Source organism: Vigna unguiculata, chromosome 9 (genome assembly GCF_004118075.2).
Source record: "Vigna unguiculata cultivar IT97K-499-35 chromosome 9, ASM411807v1, whole genome shotgun sequence".
Lineage (NCBI taxonomy): Eukaryota > Viridiplantae > Streptophyta > Magnoliopsida > Fabales > Fabaceae > Vigna > Vigna unguiculata.
Genome location: NC_040287.1, coordinates 27,483,392 through 27,506,224, shown reverse-complemented (window position 1 = coordinate 27,506,224; position 22,833 = coordinate 27,483,392). Strand labels below are relative to the sequence as shown.

The 22,833-nt window shown below is 37.2% G+C and overlaps 1 protein-coding gene across 4 annotated transcripts; it reads left to right on the top strand.

The window, feature by feature from the left end:
• Positions 1-650: 650 nt before the first annotated feature.
• Positions 651-22,669, top strand: LOC114164315 (phosphatidylinositol 4-kinase beta 1-like). Of its 4 annotated transcripts, none has more exons than XM_028048948.1 (17): positions 651-713; positions 818-2,764; positions 3,246-3,434; positions 3,520-3,568; positions 5,080-5,212; positions 5,319-5,802; positions 6,547-6,627; positions 6,712-6,831; positions 8,197-8,266; positions 17,884-17,981; positions 18,064-18,168; positions 19,046-19,099; positions 19,250-19,393; positions 19,512-19,565; positions 19,640-19,714; positions 21,683-21,766; positions 21,848-22,669. In XM_028048948.1, exons 2-17 carry the CDS (start codon positions 1,292-1,294, stop codon positions 21,947-21,949), a joined length of 3,315 nt encoding a protein of 1,104 aa, XP_027904749.1. In that variant the 5' UTR covers positions 651-713; positions 818-1,291; the 3' UTR covers positions 21,950-22,669. The 4 variants fall into 4 exon arrangements, 3 of the variants coding, with proteins under 3 accessions (XP_027904749.1, XP_027904750.1, XP_027904748.1); XR_003599533.1 differs by lacking the exon at positions 651-713 and having other exon boundaries at positions 741-2,764; positions 21,848-22,163; positions 22,243-22,669; XM_028048949.1 differs by lacking the exons at positions 651-713; positions 21,848-22,669 and adding an exon at positions 19,798-19,857 and having other exon boundaries at positions 740-2,764; positions 21,683-21,763.
• The last annotated feature ends 164 nt before the right edge of the window (positions 22,670-22,833 follow it).

The following is a 22,833-nucleotide window of genomic DNA, read 5'->3' as shown; positions in this document are numbered from 1 at the left end:
AACATATGATATTTAAAAGAAACGGTATTAAATGTAAATCTAACAAAAGAAACTAAATTGAGTATATTTTAAAACAAATAGGAAAGCAATTGAGAAAAAGACAAATATCAAAATTCAATTGAATCAAATACAACAAAAACAAATTAATGTCATAGGAGATTAAATTAGTAGTTAAAGCAATTATATATTTATTTTTAACATGCCAAAGACATTTAGTGTAAAATTAGACAATATTTTTTTTAAGCTCATGTTAAAAATCATAATATATCGTGACATTTCAAATTAAACTAATATTTTAAAATATATTAATAATTTTTCATTACCTTAAAGAAAAATAAAATTCTTAATCGCATAATATCTTACTCATCGATAATAAAAGATGAATACATAATATTTTCTAATTTTTTTTAATTCATGTATTTATACTCACATGATAAGTAATAAGCACTAGAAATTTATTTCAAATAAAACAAATTTTCATTCAATCATACAAAAATTGCTATTAATAACATTTTTTAAATACTTCAAATTTAACTTTCAATTTTGAATACCAATAATTGATTTCAAGCTTTGTTTTGTACTAAATGCTTTCACACTTAGCATATGAACATAGAGCTCCCGGTTTTTCGCAAACTTCACTCTAATCGGGAATGGAGGGAAATAATTTACTACCCCACGATCTTAGGACTAGGACTGTGCATGTGCATGTCACAGTTAAGCGCAACTTAGCATTTCTTTTTCTTTTATTTTTGGTTTTTATTTTTATGGTTTTAGTAATTAACTCGTGCCTCCCTTTGTCGTTCTCTCTCTCACAAAGAAAACAACCACCACTACCGCTCCATTGCCACCGATCAAAACGCCGTCGTTTTGGGCAGGGCGTGGAGATTCATTGCGGCATTTGATTTAATTGCACGCTCTCATGCGGTTAGCGCCAGATTCACATTTCGCGCAACTTAGGTACCTTCATTTCTTCCAATTGAAGTTTGTTGCAATTTTAGGGGGAAGATTCCACGGTTGTACCTGCTGCAGCTTCAATTTTCGATGTAACTTTATCACGAAAATATGTGGATTGTGTCGCTGTATCTTTTTCACGATTGATGCAAGGGTTTCTGGGAATTTGAAGTAGACGCTGGAATCGGATAACTGACGAGGGTGGTGATTTCGATTCGTGGGTGGGTTAGGGCTTTCGGGGAAGGTTTTAGGGATTTGTAGGGTTTAAGTATGCTTTAGCTGGTTATTTAATTCAAATCGGGCCGTTTCCTATTGGCGGAATGATTATGGTAGGTTGAGAATGGTGAGGCTCTTAGGATTGAATCGTGGGGAGGTCGATGAACCCAGGGAAATTGCGTCGAGGCCTAATTTGACAAGTGAGTCCAGTGAAAATGGGTGGCTCATCAGGTTCTTTGACTCATCGTTCTTCTGTGAGTGGATTGCTGTTAGCTACCTGTACAAGCATGACCACTCCGGGGTGCGTGATTACCTGTGTAATAGAATGTACACACTTCCCTTGCACGGAATTGAGAGTTATTTGTTCCAAGTATGTTACATGATGATACACAAGCCGAGTCCATCTTTGGATAAGTTCGTCATAGACGTCTGCTGCAAGTCGCTTAAGATTGCTTTGAAGGTGCATTGGTTCTTATTGGCAGAGCTTGAGGACTCCGATGATAATGAAGGAATTAGTAGGATTCAAGAAAAGTGCCAGATTGCAGCCACCTTAATGGGTGAGTGGCCGCCCTTGATAAGGCCTCAAAGTGCTCCTACAACCCCAGGAGGCAAGAGCCAAGTTTTGAATAAGATATTCTCATCAAAACAGCGATTGTTGTCACTAACATCTTCACCGCTCCCTCAGAGGTCTATGTCATTCTCACCTTCATCAGGAAACAATTTGCAGGAGGATGGTAGTCCGCAATCTACTGAGGAAAACAAGTTATTTAAGAAGTTTATGCCAGGTCCAAAAGTTAGAGATGCTTTGCTTTTTAGAAAGTCAGCGGAGAAAGATGACGATGAGTCTGAAAAAGATGGTTTTTTCAAGAGGCTTTTAAGAGATAGCAAGGGTGAAGATGAGTTGGGCCAGAAGATTCGTGAGGCTTTTGTCTTCCGTAAATCGTCTGAGAAGTGTGACGAAGATTCTGAAAAGGATAATTTCTTTAAAAGGTTCTTAAGGGATGGTAGAGGGGATGATGAAGAATCTGAAAGGGATGGTTTCTTTAAAAGGCTCTTAAGAGACAGTAAAGGTGAGGATGAGGATTTGCCCTCTAGTTCAGATGGATTCTTTAAGAGATTGTTTCGTGATAGCAAGAATGATTCCGAGGATAGAACACCCAATAAGACAATGGAGGATGAAGAAAAAGAGGGTTTTTTCAGAAAGTTTTTCAGAGAGAAGTCTGAGGATAAGAAGGATGGGAATGACGAAGGAGATATTGCAAATTCTGAAGAGAAATGTGCAAAGCCTGCTGAAGAGGATGAAAAAGAAGGGTTTTTCCGAAAATTCTTTAAGGACAAATTTGAAGACAAGAAAGATACAAGTGACAAAATTGAAGATGGTACAACCAATGTTGAGGAAGAACCCTCTGAATTTTCTTTGTTCAAAAGAATTTTCCGTGTGCATCCTGAAGACAGTAAAAGTAGTTCAGCCAGTGAAAACAATGGTGGGTTGTATGAAAGTAGTCCGGGTACAGAGAATTTCTTCCGTAAATTGTTTAGAGACCGTGATCGATCAATTGAAGATTCTGAGCTATTAGGGTCAAAAAGGCAGAAAGAGGTGTGTTGAACATACATTAACGTTTACATTTAGTTTATTTGTGTATTGTTTTAACGTGAAACCGAAATCTGCGAATTTAGCACATGCTAAGGCATCACAAATAACTTTTTTTCGATTATACAAATTGCTTAAGGCCACTATGTCATCTGATAGAAATCATTTTACAGCATCAATCTCGATCTGAACATCCATTACGTTTTTGGCAACCCCATTATTGGCTACCTGCGCTCCTTTTCAATAACAGTCATATCATGGGAATGGGCATGAATGCACGACACATTGCATTCATGAAAGATGCTTAAGAGATGATTGTAGTTGTAGGTTAGATTTTGAACTTAGAAGTGTAATATTAGTATTAATGCATCCCCAACTCTGTTTTCACATTCTTCATACCTTTGCTGATTTTAATATTAGAGACATGGTAATTTCTCATTATATAAAATTTTATGCCTTAACTGGATTTTTCATGTTACTTTGGCAGAAGCATCCCGGATCACCAAAGCAGCAAAATGAGAAATCAGGAACAAAACCTCCACTTCCAATTAATCCATCGCAGTTCCGGAAAGGAGCTTACCACGAATCATTGGATTTTGTGCTGACGTTATGTGAGACATCATTTGGGCTGGTGGATGTATTTCCAGTAGAAGACCGCAAAGATGCCCTGCATGAGGTTATTTCCTTACATTTTCCTTTAATGTTTTCTTTATCTAGTGCTTCTGACATGTACATATTCTTTGTTATTCCTGTGTTTCAAGTCACTTGCAGAGATCAATTTACATTTAATAGAGGCTCACAATATTGGAGGTACTTCTTAACTCTTAATGGTAGTAGTTAGTGATGTTAATTGGACTAAATGGATTCCACCAATATCTTGTGATGTTTTTCATCCTAGCATATATTACATGTTACGGCCAAAGAGTTTGAAAATTTTTGGAGGCGGTATTTTATTCCCAAAGAAGATTTGGGCCCAACTGATACCTTAGCTGGGGTTAAAAGAGAGATTTCACATTGCAGTGGAACAGAACTGGTTACAGGGAATGAAGGAATATAAGAGGTTCGCAACAGGGAAGGCGGATTGATTACGATTTTGTTTTTATTGTTTGGCTATAACTGCGCTGAGGTATTAGTCACCTCTGAAGGAGCTATTCTTGAGGGATTATAGGAGTATACTCTTGTAATCGATCATACTTAGTAAATAATACATCATTTCATACGAATTTGTCTTTTGGTTCCAAACAGTGATGCCACCTTCCGAGGTGAAAGATTCAAAGAGCTTATCTTTTTTTTTTTTTCTTTTCTTCTTTGCTTGGAATATAACTGTACTACATCAAGCAGATTGGCAGTGTTTTTCCATACAGTGATATATAGTTTTCTATCATGTACTGGAAATAGTTGTCTCTTATAGTTTTTACTTGGACTTTGGATTGGTGCAAAGGAGTCAAATGTGATACTAGTTTCCATTGCTAGAACTGCTTAAAATAGGATGGGATAGAGCACAACATAATGGAAAGCATTCCATCCAACAACATCCTTTTTTTTTTCTCGCTCTGACACTGTCTCTCTCCATTTTGGTGGACATAAAGTGAAAGCATTTTCTGGTTCACCATAAAAGTATCCTAAATATGGAATGGTAACTTTTATCCATTTTGTTCCTCTGCCTTCCAGGATGTAAACACTCCTTCTGAGGCTCAAAAGACCCTTTTTATATAATTTTTCCATTTACTAATCGGAACTTCTCAACTTTACTGCTCTTGTACTAATTCCCATGCCTAGTACATTTCGTGGTCAGTTTCCAGTGCTCCAGCATCTTGCAATTGAATATTTAAAGACTTTCCTAGACTTCAATTGTCAAACTTTCAATATGCTATGACATCAACTCTTCATTGTTATGGCCTATGGCACTGGATCATGCTCCCTCCCTTTTCTTTGATAATTAGCTTTCTTGAACATAAGTAAGAAATTTAAAAGCATAAAATATCTAAACTTGTGATAAGAAAAATACTAACAAAATATCTAAATGTTAAAAATCAATGCAAGCAAACAAAAACACTAACTAATGAAAACTGGGACAAGAGCTACTTACTAAGCATGAAGTATCATCTTTGAACCTGATTATATTATGTAAAATGACCAAAGTTTCTAATCTAAAACATATTCCATTCCACTCAGTCGCTCACCATTAGATAACCTAACATTACCTAAAATTATGCAATTTTGGTGTATCAATTCTGTTTTGTATTCCATTTGCTAATTTGCTTACAGTTTTTCTTTATTCTCTTGCTTGTATATGATTCTTGTTTTTCCAATATTCTTAGGAGTTTGCTTTCCGTTGGGAAAGGGCATGTACCGTGTACTTCATATACCTGAAGATGAAGCTATTATCTTGAATTCTAGGGAGAAGGCACCGTACATGATATGTGTTGAAGTTTTGAGATGTGAAATGCCAAGGTATTACTTGTATAATAATCCTCATGCGTTGTGGAAAATATTGCGCTTTGTAAAATGCAAACCATATTTCTGATATACTGTCATTCGTGCAAAACCCTTGTTATAGCAATTCCAAGGAGACATCTAGTTCTCAGAAACTTTCGAAAGGGGGGATTCCTTTGGCAAATGGAGATGCTTTCTTTCAAAAACCACCCCCTTGGGCATATCCATTATGGACAGCTCAAGAAGCATATCGCAATAGCAATGATAGAATGTCCAGATCAACTGCTGAGGCTATTGACCAGGCAATGACCCATGTGGCTGATGCAAAAGTCAAATTTGTTAGTGTGAATCTTTCTGTGAAAGCACCATTTCGTTGTAGGTCAGAAAATACTGTAGCAGATCTCTGTTATGGCATTACGCATCCTTCAATTTACAGAGATGGTATACAAGAAATGGCTAGGTCAGGACATGACAGTGATATGGAGTGGGTGCAGGTAGTATTAAAAGCTGATCCTGGGGTAAAAATGGAAGATATTGAGGATCAAACACCAAGACGGCGGAAGGAACATCGACGTGTTCCAAGTACAGTGGCAATAGAGGAAGTAAAGGTAAGTCTGTAACTTTCATTTAGGGATATTGATGATGATATCCCATTATATGATAATTTAATCAAGAACATGAAAAATTTAACTATGCATATGCAGGACACAAGTTCTTAGTAGTATAGAACCAACAGCATGGATTATGTAAATTCATTCTGTTCAGTGAAGGATCATGCTTTTCACACCTCGACGTGTAGTGTATGTTTGGATTGGATTATTTTAATAGGTTATTTCAATAACCAATTATAAATATAATTGATTATTGTTATAATCAGTTATATGAAAAGTTTAAATATATCGGTGAAAAGTGGATCAATGTAATATATTTTGTTTGGGTTGTCGACAATAATTGGCTTTATATAGTAAAATTGGAAAAAAGGGGTAAGAAGTTATTTGTATCTATTTAAATTAATCAATTGTTGATAAAATGGAAAACAAAATATAATTAGAAAATTTTCTTTTGTATAAGGAAGGATCTAAGATTAATAACATAATTTTCACCAATGTACCAACCAAAAGAGAATATGACTGTAAAATACGATTATAAACAGTTTATATGTGTGTGTCTGTACACTCACATATTCCGATATATTCCGAGTGTGTATAATCTCTGAAACTAATCAAATCCAATCATATGCAATACAAGTATATGACAGATTTGAATTACAAATTGATTGTTCATGTCTTTATTTGGCATTTCCCATTTCAAATTACGACTTTTGTTTTTTTTTAACACTTTAAATTTGCTAGGCTGCGGCAGCAAAGGGAGAAGCACCCCTTGGACTCCCTTTGAAAGGTGCTGGTCAAGATTCATCAGATGCACCACCAAGGGTAGGGCAATATAGTTGTAAGTTTTGTTTTTGTTTAGCCATAGAAGTATGAAGTTGTCGTACATAACATGATTCATCTAAACAGGCTAATGGAATTATCCCCAAAGCTAGTGATGCCTTGTCTGGTGAACTTTGGGAGGTAAAGAAAGAGAGGATCCGCAAAGCTTCTGTCCATGGGAACTTACCTGGTTGGGACTTGCGATCTGTACGTATATTTATCAATCCAAAGAACTCTTTTGGTGTGTCATAATTTTTTAATGTCATGAAGACTGGAATTTAATAAAATAAAAATGAAATGCATGACACACACATGTATATCACCCAAAGGAAAGTGTTTTATTTATTTATTACTTTTCCATTGGAATTGATATCCAAGTCAGAAAATAATGTTTTGCAATTGTAATAATGTATGAATTATAATTTCTAGAAAGGTTGGGTACAATACAGTGTTGTTAAATAGCCACTATAGTGCTGCTATTTACGGAATTCCGCCGATCTGTGATTACAACTCTGTCCACCATGGTGGCTGTGACATGTATCTGCATCCTCTTATCATCTCTGGCGAGCCTCTCTCCCATTGAACTTGAGTTAATATTATGCCAGTTTCTATGCATTTTAGTTTTATTTGCTTACAACTTAATCTTGTTTACGTATTTGATTGATATATATTGAATCCTTTTCTGAACAATCAATCAAAGAAAGTTCTGAAATGAGGAATCCTTTCTCTAAATTATGAATTCCCCTTAAGCAAAGTATTGGGTTTGAGGCTTGTGTACCCAGTAATCTCTGCTTGGAGAGATAACCCCTGTCATGCTGTTAATGTTCACACCTTGAACATATGATAACTTACTGTGGAAGATTCCTGTGCTCCTAGACCAAAAAAATGGTTTGTAAAAATTGAACTAACATTATCAATGAAAGAATATTCTATGGAGGTGCAACCATAAGAAAGTTCAACAACTTCTTGACAAGTTAGCTTTTTGTAAACATCAGTTTTTGAGTTGGAATTCAGCTCCTCTGCAGTAAAATCATGCAATATCAATTGGGATAAACCATTTATATTGCGCCCTATAAGAAAATAATCATGGATTTATATCACACCAAATTCAACCTTGCTTTGAAATTTTCTTCATCAATTTTGTGTGATGAGGTTAATGATTACCTGTACCAAATTCTTCATGGTTTCTCTACATAAAAGTTAGTCTGGCACTGAATATTCTTTGTTGGAACAATGGGCTGGCCATGGAAATTTGTCTATACATTTGACATGAAAGAAATATTTCCTTCATTCTTTGTGTGTTGTTACTGTAACATCTGTTTTACGCATATTATGACAGAATTCACATTCAAATCAAGAATGAGTGTTATAGCAATCAAAACTTCGATTTTTCCAATTGGTTGAAAGCTGTGATATTATATTCATGTGTCTTCATATATCAGCATGGTTTTGTAGTGTAAATTGTGGTCAGCTTTTTGTTCATGAGTTATTTGATTATTCTATTTTAGTACGTGTGCTTTAAGATCACAACTTTTGAACATGATGGCAATAGTTCCACTTTATTTATCATAGGTAATTGTAAAAAGCGGGGATGATTGTAGGCAGGAGCATCTGGCAGTTCAACTTATTTCACACTTCTATGGTAGGTGGTCTCTTTCAGACTCTTCCTATGCCGCCTCATGTTCTGAACTTACCATTCCTCTTTGAATGTGCAAAAAAGTACTTTTGCCTTTTTTGATTTTTTTGTCTTTTGGTATATGTTTTCCACAACAAGAATATTGTTTTTGAGTATGGTTTTAGAAGATGTATCTTATATTCCCCTGGACCCCTGATTCTTTATACCACTGGCTTCCCTTTTTGGATTAATTTTCATTTTTAATATCTGTTGATTTATAACTTGCCTATGCTTTAATGTATTGAGTATGCCCAAAATGACAGGATTAAGGGTCTTTGTTTTGCATATAATTCTTCTGAATATTAATCTGTTTTTTTTATTTTGTTGTGAGTAGGATATTAAATGCATTTAGAAGTTGGTAGAATGTATTACTAGAAGCTAACTATAAGCTAATAGAAGATTTTAGGATCTGCTTGTAATTATTACTTTAGGGGTAGAGTTCTCTATATATAGAGACTAATGTATTGTTTCAAATGAACCAATTGAATAAAAATCTTCTTTCTTTTATATTAATTCTTTGTTGGTATTAGAGCTCCCAATCTTAGGAGCCTTGCTTTCGCTTTTCTTTTTTACTATCTTAGTTACAGTTGCTTTTAGGGTTGCTTGAAGTGCACTCATTTCCTTTAAATATTGGGATTGCCTGAAGTGCACCCAACTTGTGGTTTTATCCACCCTATTGTCCATCGGAGTTGTTGTTGGATTTTCGCCGGTCCTCGTCGGACCTTCGTAGACCTCGCCCGACCTTTGCTAGAGTTGTTGCCAAACCCTCGCCGGAGTTGTTGTTGTCGCTGCTGCTACCACATCTGGAGCTTTTTTGTCTTATTGTTCTCGTTTAGTTAAGAGGGGGCTAAGGAATCCTATTATTTACTTAAGCATGACAGTTCCACTTAGCAATGTTGAGCTTCTAACTTCAAAAATACATGCTCTACGTGTGGAAATTGAACCTTTGAAATCTCTTATGCAGTCTACCAGTAAGTCACCTTTTGGTTCTAGCTCTTTAGTTATGACTGGTAAGAACTTCAATTTATCTTTTAATGTTTCTAAAGTTTTATGTAAGAACTCTTGGGTTCTCGACTCTGGTACCATAGACCATATGACCCCTCATTCATCTCTTTTAACATCATATGTTCTCTTTTTGGATACAACATTATTGTTGCCTTTTGCCATCCTTGAATCTTAAAGATGTTCTTTATGTTCCAAACCTTTCTAATAATCTTATTTCTGTTAAAAAACTTACCCATGACCTAAAGTGTTTTGTAACCTTCTTTCCCACTCATTGTGTTTTCCAGGATCTTGCCATAGGGAGGATGATTGGAACTGTTAAGGAATAGAGAGGGTTGTATTGTTTTAACAACTTGGGAACTAAAGATAGTATTAGTGCCCAAATAGGTACCTCTTGTGTCCAATCTTGCACTACTTTTGAGTCCTCTCAAATTTGGATTCTCCATCGTCATCTAGGACATCCCTTCTTTCCCATTCTAAAGTTCATGTTGCCTTCCTTATTTTCCAAAGAGTCTTTTGAGCCATTTGTAGGAGTAATTAATATATCTAGGCAATCATGATGTGTAGGCTAGGAGGTTGAGTGTTGGATAACCTCTAACCTAGCACCTAGCTGCAGCCTTTAGTTTTTCACCTTTTTTATATCTCCTTCATCATATATATAAATATCAGGAATAGTAGAGGGAATTCTAATCAAGCCCTCAAACATATTTTGTCTGTTTTAATCTCAACTTGGTATCAGAGCGGGTCGATCCCGCTCTGGTTTCCGTCTGGTCTGTCCATTGGCACTTGTTGCCATCGTCCGCGGCTGTCCGCCGCTATTCGTCACTGTTAATCACCGTCTGTAGCTGTTCACTGCCATAAAACACTATCCAAAGCTACCCACTGTCACTGTTCACAAAACCGTCGCTGTCTGCCACTGTTCCGCCGCAGTCCGCCACTGTTCGCCGCCGGCCGCCGTCTCCGACCACCTCAGTTTTCGCCGGCGACCACTGGATCTGGAGCGCCTCTCCGAGCGACAGCCAACCCCACCGGTGCCGGAACCAGCCTCCCGTCGACGCGCCGCCACGCGCCGCTTCTCTCTCCGCTACGAACAGGCGCGTGCAGCCCACGCGCCGCCTTCTGCTGCTGTTCCAACCCTCAAAACTCCGATTCAGTGAGGTCCAGACGTCACCCTTGCGGACATCTCCCTCGGTCGTTTAAAAATCTCCACTGTTTTTTGCGTTTCTGCGTTTCTGCTCTCTGTTTTTTGTTCCCTTGATCAGAAATGGCCTCTGGAAGTGTTATTTCATTCTCTGGAAGTCCTTCCATTACTTCCGAGAAGCTAGATGGACAAAATTACCTCTCTTGGTCCGCTGCTGTCGAGATGTGGTTCCTTGGTCAAGGACATCATGACCACCTTGAGAAAGACGGAAGCCATGTGCCTCAAGAAAAAGCCGAACAGTGGAAGCAAGCAGATTTTCAATTGTGTGCCTTGTTGTGGCAATCCGTGGAGCCGAGACTGTTAATGTCTCTTAGGGCATTCAAAACATGTCACTCGTTTTGGAAGAGGACTCAGAATATCTATGCCAACGATATCCAACGCCTATATGATTCGGCGGACAAGTTGGCATCTCTGAAAATGACCAATCATGACATGATCTCCTTCATGAATGAAGCACAATCAGCCGTGGAAGACCTGCGGATGTTTCTCGAAGTTGACGCTTCAGATGAAATGAAGAAGAAGCTGGACAAATACTATATGGTGATGATTCTTCGCGCCATTCATCCAGACTTCAATCACATTAGAGATCAACTGTTGACCTCTCATGAGGTCCCTTCCATGGACACCCTGATCCAGCGTATGATTCGTGTCCCAAAAGTCCCAACACTTGAAATTCAAGAATCTCATGCTCGAGTAGATTCATCTGTTATGGCCGCTACTCGAGGAAGAGGAGGACGTGGACCTAGAGGAGGTGGACGTGGAGGCCGTGGACGTCCTCAATGCACGTATTGCAAGAGGATGGGTCACACTCAAGAAAACTGTTACTCCTTACATGGTTTTCCTTCTAAGACTGCTAATGTCTCTCAGGCTGACACTACTGAGTCCAAATTCACTGAGGACGAGTATCAAGAGTACCTACGTCTCAAGTCCAGCAGCCTGACACAATCATCTCAAGCCCTGAGTACTTCAACAGCTTGCATTTCTCAATCCATTGACAGTCACCATTCATGGGTAATTGATTCCGGTGCTTCTGACCACATCTCTGGTAATACCTCTTTGTTCTCAACCATTTCATTTCAAGACAAACCTCATTTTATAACCCTTGCCAATGGCTCTAAAACTTCCTCAAAGGGAGTCGGTCGAGTCATCCTGTCTCCCTCCCTCACTCTAAAATCTGTCCTTTTTGTCCCTAATTGTCCCTTTAATTTAATTTCCTTAAGCCAGTTAACCAAATTGTTCAACTGTTCAGTAACCTTTGATCACAAATCTTTTGTTATACAGGAGCGTGGTTCGGGGAGACAGATTGGAGAAGGATATGAAGCCGGCGGTTTATATCATTTTGGATCTCGTCCACGAGTGTCATGTGTTGCAGCTCCTAGTCCTAAAGTGTTACATGATCGACTTGGTCACCTTCATTTGTCTAAATTAAAAAAAATGTGTCCTGAACTTAGTGGTCTCCACACCTTAGAATGTGAATCATGTCAACTAGGCAAACATGTTAGATCTGCTTTTCCTAAAAGGTCTCTCTCACAATGTAATTCTAGTTTTTCCATCATTCATTCCGATATTTGGGGACCTAGTCGTATTTCGTCTTTTGGTTTTAAGTATTTTGTTACTTTCATTGATGAATTTTCACGATGTACTTGGGTTTATCTTATGAAAGATCGTTCTGAATTGTTATCCATCTTCACATCTTTTTTACACGAAATCAAGAACCAATTTGGTCGAGTAATCAAAATCTTAAGAAGTGACAATGCCAAAGAGTACTTCTCATCTGCTTTGTCTGCAGTTTTAAGTTCACATGGTATCTTGCATCAGTCCACTTGTCCACACACACCACAGCAAAACGGTATAGCAGAAAGAAAAAATCGACACTTGGTTGAAACTGCTCGCACACTTTTGCTTGGTGCTCATATCCCTGTCCATCATTGGGGAGATGCCCTCTTAACTGCATGTTTTCTTATTAATCGGATGCCTTCCTCCTCTCTCAATCATAAAGTCCCTGTCTCCATCTTGTTTCCAGATAACCCTCTTTTTCACATTCCTCCTCGGGTTTTTGGTTGTGTATGTTTTGTTCACGACCTGTCTCCAGGTCTAGATAAGCTTTCTGCTCGGGCTCTCAAATGTGTCTTCTTGGGCTATTCTCGTCTTCAAAAAGGGTATCGGTGTTACTCTCCTGAAACCAAGAAATACTACATGTCTGCCAATGTCACATTCTTTGAACAAACCCCTTATTTCTCTTCCTCTGTTCAAGACACTCATGTCATACAACAAGTCCTCCCTCTTCCTGTGGTTGAGTCCCCTATCTTAGATGTCTCTGTCAACCCAAGTCCTACTCCACCTACTCCCGAGCCCCTATCCCCACCTACTGATACCTTCCCGAGTCCCGACCTCCCACACAGGACTCTGACGGATAGCCCAATTATCCAAGAATTTGGTGACTCCTCGACTTCAGATCCTTCTCCTTCGTCTCTTGCTCCCACGCCTCCTGATGAAGGTAATTCTGGTTGGCCCATTGCTCTCCGGAAAGGTATTCGTTCCACTCGGAACCCCCATCCTATTTATAATTTTCTTAGTTATCACAGATTGTCGCCTTTCTATTGTTCTTTTTTATCTTCAGTGTCTTCTGTTCCTATTCCCAAAAATGTGAAGGAAGCCCTTGATCATCCTGGATGGCGACAAGCCATGATTGCAGAAATGCAAGCTCTTGAACACAACCACACTTGGGAGCTCATGCCCCTCCCACCGGGCAAGAAGGCAGTTGGTTGTCGATGGGTATATGCAGTTAAGGTTGGCTCTGACGGTCAGGTTGATAGGCTCAAAGCCCGATTAGTTGCCAAAGGGTACACTCAGATTTATGGCCTTGACTATTGTGACACTTTCTCTCCTGTGGCGAAAATGACTGCTATTCGACTCTTCTTTGCAATGGCCGCCATTCGTCATTGGCCACTTCATCAATTGGATATCAAGAATGCTTTCCTTCATGGTGATCTTGAGGAGGAAGTCTACATGGAGCAACCCCCTGGATTTGTTGCTCAGGGGGAGTCTGGTATGGTGTGCAAATTGCATCGCTCTTTATACGGCCTCAAACAATCACCACGTGCCTGGTTTGGAAAATTCAGCTCCATTATTCAAAGTTTTGGGTTGAGACGCAGTGAGGCAGATCACTCCGTCTTTTACTCGCATACTTCTCCTGGGAAATGTATCTACCTAATAGTATATGTTGATGATATAGTCATTACAGGAAATGATATTGTTGGCATATCTCAATTAAAGGAGCACTTGTGTAGGCATTTTCAAACCAAGGATTTGGGAAGCCTTAAATACTTCTTGGGCATTGAAGTGGCACAGTCTAAACATGGCATTGTAATCTCTCAAAGGAAGTATGCTCTTGATATCCTGCAAGAAACTGGTATGATTGATTGTAAACCAGTAGAGAGTCCTATGGACCCAAATCAAAAGTTAACAACTGAAGAAGGTGAATTATTCTCTGACCCTGAAAGATACAGGAGGCTGGTTGGAAAACTAATTTACCTCACCATTACAAGGCCAGATCTATCCTTTGCAGTTGGAGTGGTTAGTCAGTTTATGCAGTCTCCATGTGTTGGCCATTGGAATTCTATCATCCGCATTCTAAGGTACCTAAAAAAGGCTCCCGGGCAAGGGTTGTTATATGAAGATCGAGGAAGCTTTCATGTCTCTGGATATTGTGATGCGGATTGGGCAGGATCTCCTATGGACAGACGATCTACTACTGGATACTGTGTATTCCTTGGAGGTAATATTATTTCATGGAAAAGTAAGAAGCAGAGTGTAGTAGCTAGATCGACAGCTGAAGCTGAATATAGAGCCATGGCATCACTAACATGTGAACTTATATGGGTGAAGCAATTTCTTCAAGAACTTAAGTTTTGTGACATCAAGACTATGAAGATGTATTGCGATAATCAAGCTGCTCTCCACATTGCTTCAAATCCAGTGTTTCACGAGAGAACAAAACATATAGAAATAGACTGTCATTTTGTTCGTGAAAAGTTATTGGCAAAGGAAATATGTACTGAGTTTGTGGGATCGAATGACCAACTCGCAGACATGTTGACCAAGTCATTAAGAGGACCTCGAATTGAGTTTATTTGTTCCAAGCTGGGTACATACAATTTGTATGCTCCAGCTTGAGGGGGAGTGTAGGAGTAATTAATATATCTAGGCAATCATGATGTGTAGGCTAGGAGGTTGAGTGTTGGATAACCTCTAACCTAGCACCTAGCTGCAGCCTTTAGTTTTTCACCTTTTTTGTATCTCCTTCATCATATATATAAATATCAGGAATAGTAGAGGGAATTCTAATCAAGCCCTCAAACATATTTTGTCTGTTTTAATCTCAACTCCATTTAAATGTGATGTATGTCAACTTGCAAAACACCATCAGGCCACATATCCTCCTAGTAATACAAAGAGTGTCCATCCTTTTGATTTAATTCATTATGACATTTAGGGGCCAACATCAAACTATAGTATTTATGGGGCTAAGTGGTTTGTCACGTTTATTGATGTATATTTGTTGGCTGGGCATCTAATAAAAAGGGATATTGTTGCTATCATCCTCCGAGTCGAAAGTCTTTTACCTCCATGGATGTTACTTTTGATGAAACAAAATCCTTTTAACAACGTCCTTAACTTAAGGGAAGAGTTCTTTTGAAGCTGAGTCTTCTGAGTCTTAAGTTATTTTTAACCCTTTTATACAAGAACCATCTCGTAGTACTCTTAGTACTCCTGACACATCTCGTATGGATATCTCTGAAGTTGCTTCTTACAAGGGCATATTTGTTCCCAAATCGGGGCCTACTCTAGAAATTACCCATGATTTTGAAGTTGTTGCTAGCAAAGGCAACTCTGTTCCCGAGTCTGGGTGAACTCACAGAAATTAGTCATCCAAAGAATTTCTTTTGTATGACATATCACAGAAGACAAAAGAAATCTAACCTGATCCACGAACAACACCAATCATCTGACCCGGGGGTAAGTGCTCCTGTTTCTAACACCCTTGAATGTTTGGAAAATTCCTTGAATATTAATTGTGAACCTATCCTTGATGACTTGCTCATTGTCTTGAGTAAAGGAACTCGGTCTTTGTACCAAGTATCCTATTTCTCATTTTGTGACTACTAAAAACCTATCTATGCAGCACCAAAGTTTCCTCTCTGTCATTGATGCAATTAGAGTCCCTACTTCAGTTGAAGAAGCATTAAAGGATGAGAGTTGGGTTCAAGTCATGAATGAAGAGATTAGTACCTTAGAAAAGAACCAAACATGAAAAATTGTTAACATGCCACTGAATAAAAAGGTAGTAGGACATTGATGGGTTTATAATGTGAGTATAAATTTGATGGTACATTAGAACGTTACAAAGCAAGGTTGGTAGCTAAAGGATTTACTCAGACTTATGGTGTTGATTATGAGGAGACATGTACTCCAGTGACAAAGATGAATATAGTTAGAACCATTCTCTCATTGTCTGCTTACTTTCATTAGGAATTACAACAATTTGATGTGAAAAATGCTTCCTTGCATGGACAATTAGAGGAAGAAGTCTATTTGGAAATTCCCCCAGTGTTTAGGCCTATTGAAGAAGGGAATAAAATATGTAGGTTGAAGAAAGTCTTTTATAGACTCAAGCAGTCACCCCATGCTTGGTTTGGTCAACTCACTCATGTTATGATCTCCATGGGGTATCGACAAAGTCAGGGTGACCATACCTTGTTCATCAAGCATTCCCCAAAAAGTTAACTTACACCACCCTTAGTCTATGTTGATGATGTAATTGTTGCAGGACATGATGAACATGAGAAACAAATCTTGAAAGAAAAACTTGTTGCTCAATTTGAACTGAAAGATCTAGGAAATTCAAGTTCTTCCTCGGGATAGAAGTAGCTTACTCGAAGAAAGGCATCTTTATCTCCCAAAGAAAGTATATTCTTTATCTTCTCAAAGAAACAAGTATGATTGATTGTAAGACCATTGAAGTTCCTATAGAAAAAAACCATAAAATTGAGAGTGATGAAGGTAGTTCTTCTGTGAATAAAGGCCAATATCAAAGGCTTGTTGGGAAGCTCATTTACTTAGTTCACACTAGACCGGATATAGCCTATGTTGTGAGTGTCGTCAGTCAATACATGCATAATCCAAAGGAGAGACATTTACAAGCTATAAACAAACTCCTTCAATATTTGAAGACAAGTCCAGGAAGGGGATTATTGTTCAAGAGAAATGAACAATTAAAAATGGAAGTGTATACTAATGCACATTATGCAAGGTCTGTCACAGATAGTAAATCTACCACAAGATATTGCATGTTCTTGGGTGGAAATTTTTTGACTTGGAGAAGTAAGAAACAAAATTTTGTTGCAAGGTCTAGTACAAAACATTATGCCTGAAAATTATTTTAAATGATCTTAAAGTGGTATGTGAAGAACTTATGATCCTTTATTGTGATAATACGTCAGCTATTAGTGGTCATATCACTATTTCCTATGTCCCATTTGGGCTTCAGCTAGAAAATTTGTTTACAAAAGGTCTTTCCATTGAACGATTTCATGATCTCACATGCAAGCTAGGAATGATAGATATCCATTCACCAGCGGGAGTGTTGTAAGTAAGATATTGAATGTATTACTAGAAGTTGGTAGAATATTAAATGTATCACTAGAAGCCAATAGAAGATTCTAGAGATCTCCTTATAATTGTTACTTTAGGGGTAGAGTTCTCTATGTATAGAGACTAATGTACTGTTTCAAATGAACCAATTGAATAACAATCTTCTTTCTTTTATATTAATTCTTTCTAGTCATTGGTTATGCTTTATGCATCTGCTATGATGAGCATAGCAGGAGTGAAAGGGGAATGTGAAAATACCTAAACTAAAATAATCATCGAGTTACTCTTTCATTTCCTTTCTATTCACACTCCTTTCTGGATCCAAAGCAAGCCTTAAGCAGCTGAACCTGTTTTACTTCAGAAATTTCATTCTCTTTCCTTTTAACTGTGTGAAATGGAAATCAAGCTAAATACAAGTCATGGGAGAGATCCTATTCTTCTAGGATCAAATGTATGTCTTTGTGACCTCTGTTTAAGTCCCACCTTCAATGTGAACCTTCATACATGTTAAATGCACTTGATTATAGTTGAATGCATTAGTTGGGAATTTATGTGGAAGTATGAAAAAGCAAAAATGGTATTTTCTAGTTGCACCTGAGATTTTCTGATGATGCATTGTTGAATCTTATTTTACTGTATTCTTATACTAGGTTACTTCAGTAGGATGCAGCAGTTTCTTCCTTGAGTTTCTTGTTATGTTGCTTACTATCATTACATTTTATGCCAGATATTTTCCAAGAAGCTGGCTTACCTCTCTGGCTGCGCCCATATGAAGTGTTATGTACTTCTTCTTACACTGCTCTAATTGAAACAATTCCAGATACGGTGATTCCATGGTTACATACTTCATATTTATTAAAATTCTACATTTTTTGTCTTTACTAATTATTAAATGTGTGATTTGTAGGCTTCTATACATTCTATAAAGAGTAGGTACCCTAACATCTCAAGTTTACGTGAATTTTTCATTGCCAAGTATCAAGATGATTCTCCAAGTTTTAAACTTGCCCAGGTAATGTATAGATTCAAAGATTCTCTGTATTATTGCGGACTGACCTTGTTCATCTTATAAGATGCAATACTTAATTGAGCTTGTGTTCCACTTTCTAAAATACTGTTTGACATTTAAATTTTTTTTTTTGAGTATACAGATAGAACATTCAAAAAGAAAATAACTGAATTGAAACATGTATATCATGGTTATTTATTTTCCCATTAGTTTAACTGGGGAGGATTTTTTATCCTTCTTTGTCACAAGATCCCAATCCACCTCATGATCCATGACTAATACATATGATAAATATTAAATTCCAAGTCAACCTAACAAACCTGGCCACCTAAGAAAATTCCAAAATACTAACTTTGCATAACTGCGTAGTTTAGCATATGTACGTCTATGTTAAAAAAGGATTCCACAGACAACCCAGCATAATCTACTCTGAAATTCCGTGTTGTTTTTATACTCTGAAATCCCCTATTTATGACACCTGACAAGCATCCCATTACAAAATCACGTTCATGTTTTTAACCAGTGGCGTTCCTTTTTTTCTTTTCTTCTCCTAGGTAATCCTGTCTTGGATGTTCTATAGTAAGTTTTCTTTCAGTACATTCAAACATTCACTTGAAAAATGCATTCCACCGTCATATGTTACTTCTGCTGCCCCCATCTCCCATTTTTTTCTCCGGCATAATTGTCTAGAGCGATTTCTTGCAGGTTTTTAATTTAAAGGGTTATCCTCCTACTCCCATTTATCATTTGAATGTTGTTCCTTTCATCATGTAATAAATCTGTTATATAGTGACAAACATCTTTATTTTATGTTAAAAATATAAAAGACAATATCATTTGATTCAATATTTGATGTTTTGTTTACATGTTTTTGTTTCAGAGGAACTTCGTAGAAAGTATGGCCGGATATTCCCTGGTTTGCTACCTTCTTCAGGTCTGAAACCTTTTACTATGCTCATGCATACATTTTCTAAAACTGGTGTATTACCGGCTTAAATTGCAAATCAAATCATACTATTTTACTTTTTGTTATTGAAGATTTTCTACCCACTTCTCATTTTTTGCTGTTTTTAATTTAATCCAGGTGAAGGATAGGCATAATGGGAACCTCTTAATGGATGAAGAAGGTCATATTATACATATTGATTTTGGTTTCATGCTTTCTAACTCACCTGGTGGTGTTAATTTTGAAAGTGCACCTTTCAAATTAACCCGAGAGCTTCTTGAGGTAAAACTGAAATTGTTTGCTGGTTAATCCACATCCATACTTGAGTGTCCATTTGGTCATTCCAGACACTTACTAGCTTTCCTCTATGCACCTAACAGAAATAATGTGATTGTGCTAGGTCATGGATTCTGATGCTGAGGGAATTCCAAGCGAGTTCTTTGATTATTTCAAGGTAAAACATATATGGTTTTTTTTTTCTTAAACTAGCTCTAAATTTGTCTTATTCTGTTTCCTGATGTAATCCAGGTTTTATGCATTCAAGGCTTCCTTACTTGCCGTAAGCATGCTGAGCGTGTTATTCTTCTTGTTGAGATGTTACAGGTAAATGTTAGCTCCATGTTGCCCAGTGTTGTCCAATATTACTGTGCCTGTTTTCATTGACCAATTCCAATTTCTCATAACAGGCTGTGTTGTGAGAAAATAAGGATCATATACCTATAGAATTACAAATATCAAGATCACATGTAAGGTCATGGCTAAAGCTACTTATCAAAGAACTTTAATTTGAAAAAAAATCCCAAATGCATCTTATAAGTGACATCTGGACACATCACCCATTGACTCTAATCCTGTCATTCATGAAATAACCAAATATATTTGAGGTAAATTGTAATTTGGTAAGAGAAAAACTAGAGTTTGAGATATCACTGCTAGATTTGTCAACGTTAGTGATGAAGTGACATACATATTCACCAAATCTTTAAGATGACCTATGATTAATCGCATTTGCAGCAAGATAAACACGTATGAATTGTATGCTGAAGCTAGAGGAAGAGTGTTAAAATTACACTAATAAGGATCATATCTATATAATTACAAATGTAAGGATCACATCTTTATAATTAGAAATATCAAGATAATATTTGTATTATTCTATGATCATATCTTTATTAGTAGACGTTACCAAATCTCCTCTATTATTATATTGATTTCTTTCTCTCTATATAAATAAACCTCATGTGCTGTCACATACACACACGGTTTCAACTCGATATTTCCCTATATATTTATGGATCAACATCTAATTTTGGTTGCTAGTCCAATTCCTATATCTTTTTGTTCCCTGTTTTCAAATGCCACCTCTATTAGGAAGGGAGGGGAGGGGGGAGGGGGCATATTGGAAAGTCTCGCATCAGTTACCTTAATTCTTGTGGTGCTTAAATATCGGTTGAACAACTTCACCTAAATCAATTGGTTTTGGGATGTGCTGAGAATAAAAAGATAATATAAAATTGGAGGGCTTAAGAGATCCCTCTTGTGATCTTCTATTTATAATGATAGAAACTGATACAATGGAAGATGAAAGATCAAAAGACTACCCTAGATTCCTAAGTACAATTCATAGAGTGCACTAGGCTCATAGGTATAGCTGGAAGTAGTTCCCAACTCACTGCTCCCTACTTTAGACTTAATAATTACTCTAACATACATAAATTTAACAATTATTCTAACAGGATGAACTTTGTCATATTACATTGAGATTCAAGCAATAAACAATTAATATCTTAGAGGTAGATGTAGAGCTTTGTGATAGAGGACGACAATCAAACATGCAATTCCCTGTAGATTGTGTATGTTCTAATTTTTCGGGAAGGAAATGGTGGAGCACTAAATATCCAGCATGAATATTAGCCCATGGAATAACCATACAGTTATCAGGCTGTGTATGCAATTTTGACGAGGTTCTGGTTTAATCTAGGAAAAAGATTTAAATAAAAATTTGCTGTATCCAGCATCACTGTTAGCCCATTCAATGTGTATGCAAGATTGACGAGGGCGGTTTAATCTAGAAAAAAGATTTACACTGTACTTTTCTTTTTTATAAAAGAAAAATTATTTTAAATTTAAGTACATGTTCAAAATTATAACATTAAGTAACTTTTTTCTTGAAGAAAAGGAAAAAGACTTGTAGAGCATAGTTGCTTTAGTATTTTTTTCTTGGAATTTAAAAATAGTGAATAGCTAAAAGTAGGTATTTCTAAAATGTGCGCCTATTAAAGTAGTTGTATCAGATAAACACCTTTTGTGATAACTTAAACAACGGGTCCTACATTTATTTGATCTAAGGTTAGAGGGATAGAGGTTTGAGGTTTCCATATGTCCTTGCCTTGGTAGCTTGATGTAGTCTTATCTTGTAATCTTAAATCATGATCTGAAGTTACACCTATTGTAGCTGATCTTTTTTTGTAGTCGTGGGAGTCAATTGTGTGTACATTTTTTATTGTTATTATGAACGTGGATGGGCATGCTTGATTTTCTCAGCTAATAGTTTTCTAATGTCGTTATCAGGACTCTGATTTCCCCTGCTTTAAAGGTGGTCCACGGACAATACAGAACCTACGAAAGCGTTTCCATCTCAATTTAACCGAAGAGGTTTTAATATTAATATTAGTTACTCTCTAGACTGGAATTCTTTTTTGCCTGTTCGCTATAACTTTTTCTTTCTCCTGGCAGCAATGTGTATCTTTGGTGCTTTCCCTCATTAGCAGCAGTCTGGATGCATGGCGGACTAGGCAATATGATTATTACCAGAGGGTTTTGAACGGGATTTTGTGAAATAGTTTGTCAATGATGATCGTTTGCTTGTTCCCTTTTGACTAAAGCTCGCACGGTGATTGTTCATCAAATAGTATTTGCTTTTATAAGTCATTGGAGGATGGTTGGTTCACTGTGATATGGCTTTTAGAGTTTTCTGAGAAGAATTAATAGATGGCAGAGTGCAGCCTCTATTCTCCTTGTGAGGGTGGGAGGAAGATTCTGACGCGAAAAAGTACTTTCCACAGTCTTAGGCTAAATTTACTTGAGCCAAGTCTTTTTGATTTTTTCATCCTTGTTTCTTGTGAATGAAGCTCTGCTGCCTGGAGAAATTGCACAAGCCCCTCAAAAATGCTGAGATGGTGCAAATTGTACAGTGATTATAGCGGGAATACGGACCAGATTTATATTGGATGTGGGTATGAGTTCTGTGTAAACTGTTTGATTGGTTCATCCAAGTCTTTCCGTTGAGCTGCTCAGCATATACCGACCTGTTATCATTTTGGATATCTGTTAACATGGGCAGACCATCAGTTGGCAAACTGCTGTTATTTTTTTCTGATCTCAGCTGATCAATGGCGTCTGTCTTCCCAGATTTTATTCTTCAATGCTTAAACTGGAAATTGTTCTCAAAATTCTTTGATGATATTTGATTGTATCATGTGTAATCGATCCTGTTTACTATCACGGTGAAATTTGTTCACCTTCATATCTATCGTAAAGTTTTGGTGGCATAGTGTATCTCGAGCTATTTTTTACTTTTCCTTAATCATAATAAACTATATTTACAGTGTTTGATTTCACAAGCCACGCCTTTTGGAATTATATTTTACGGCATTCATACGCTTGGCAAATCCAATCATGTATTTGCAAGTAAAGCTCCGTAACAGATTCAAGGACATTAA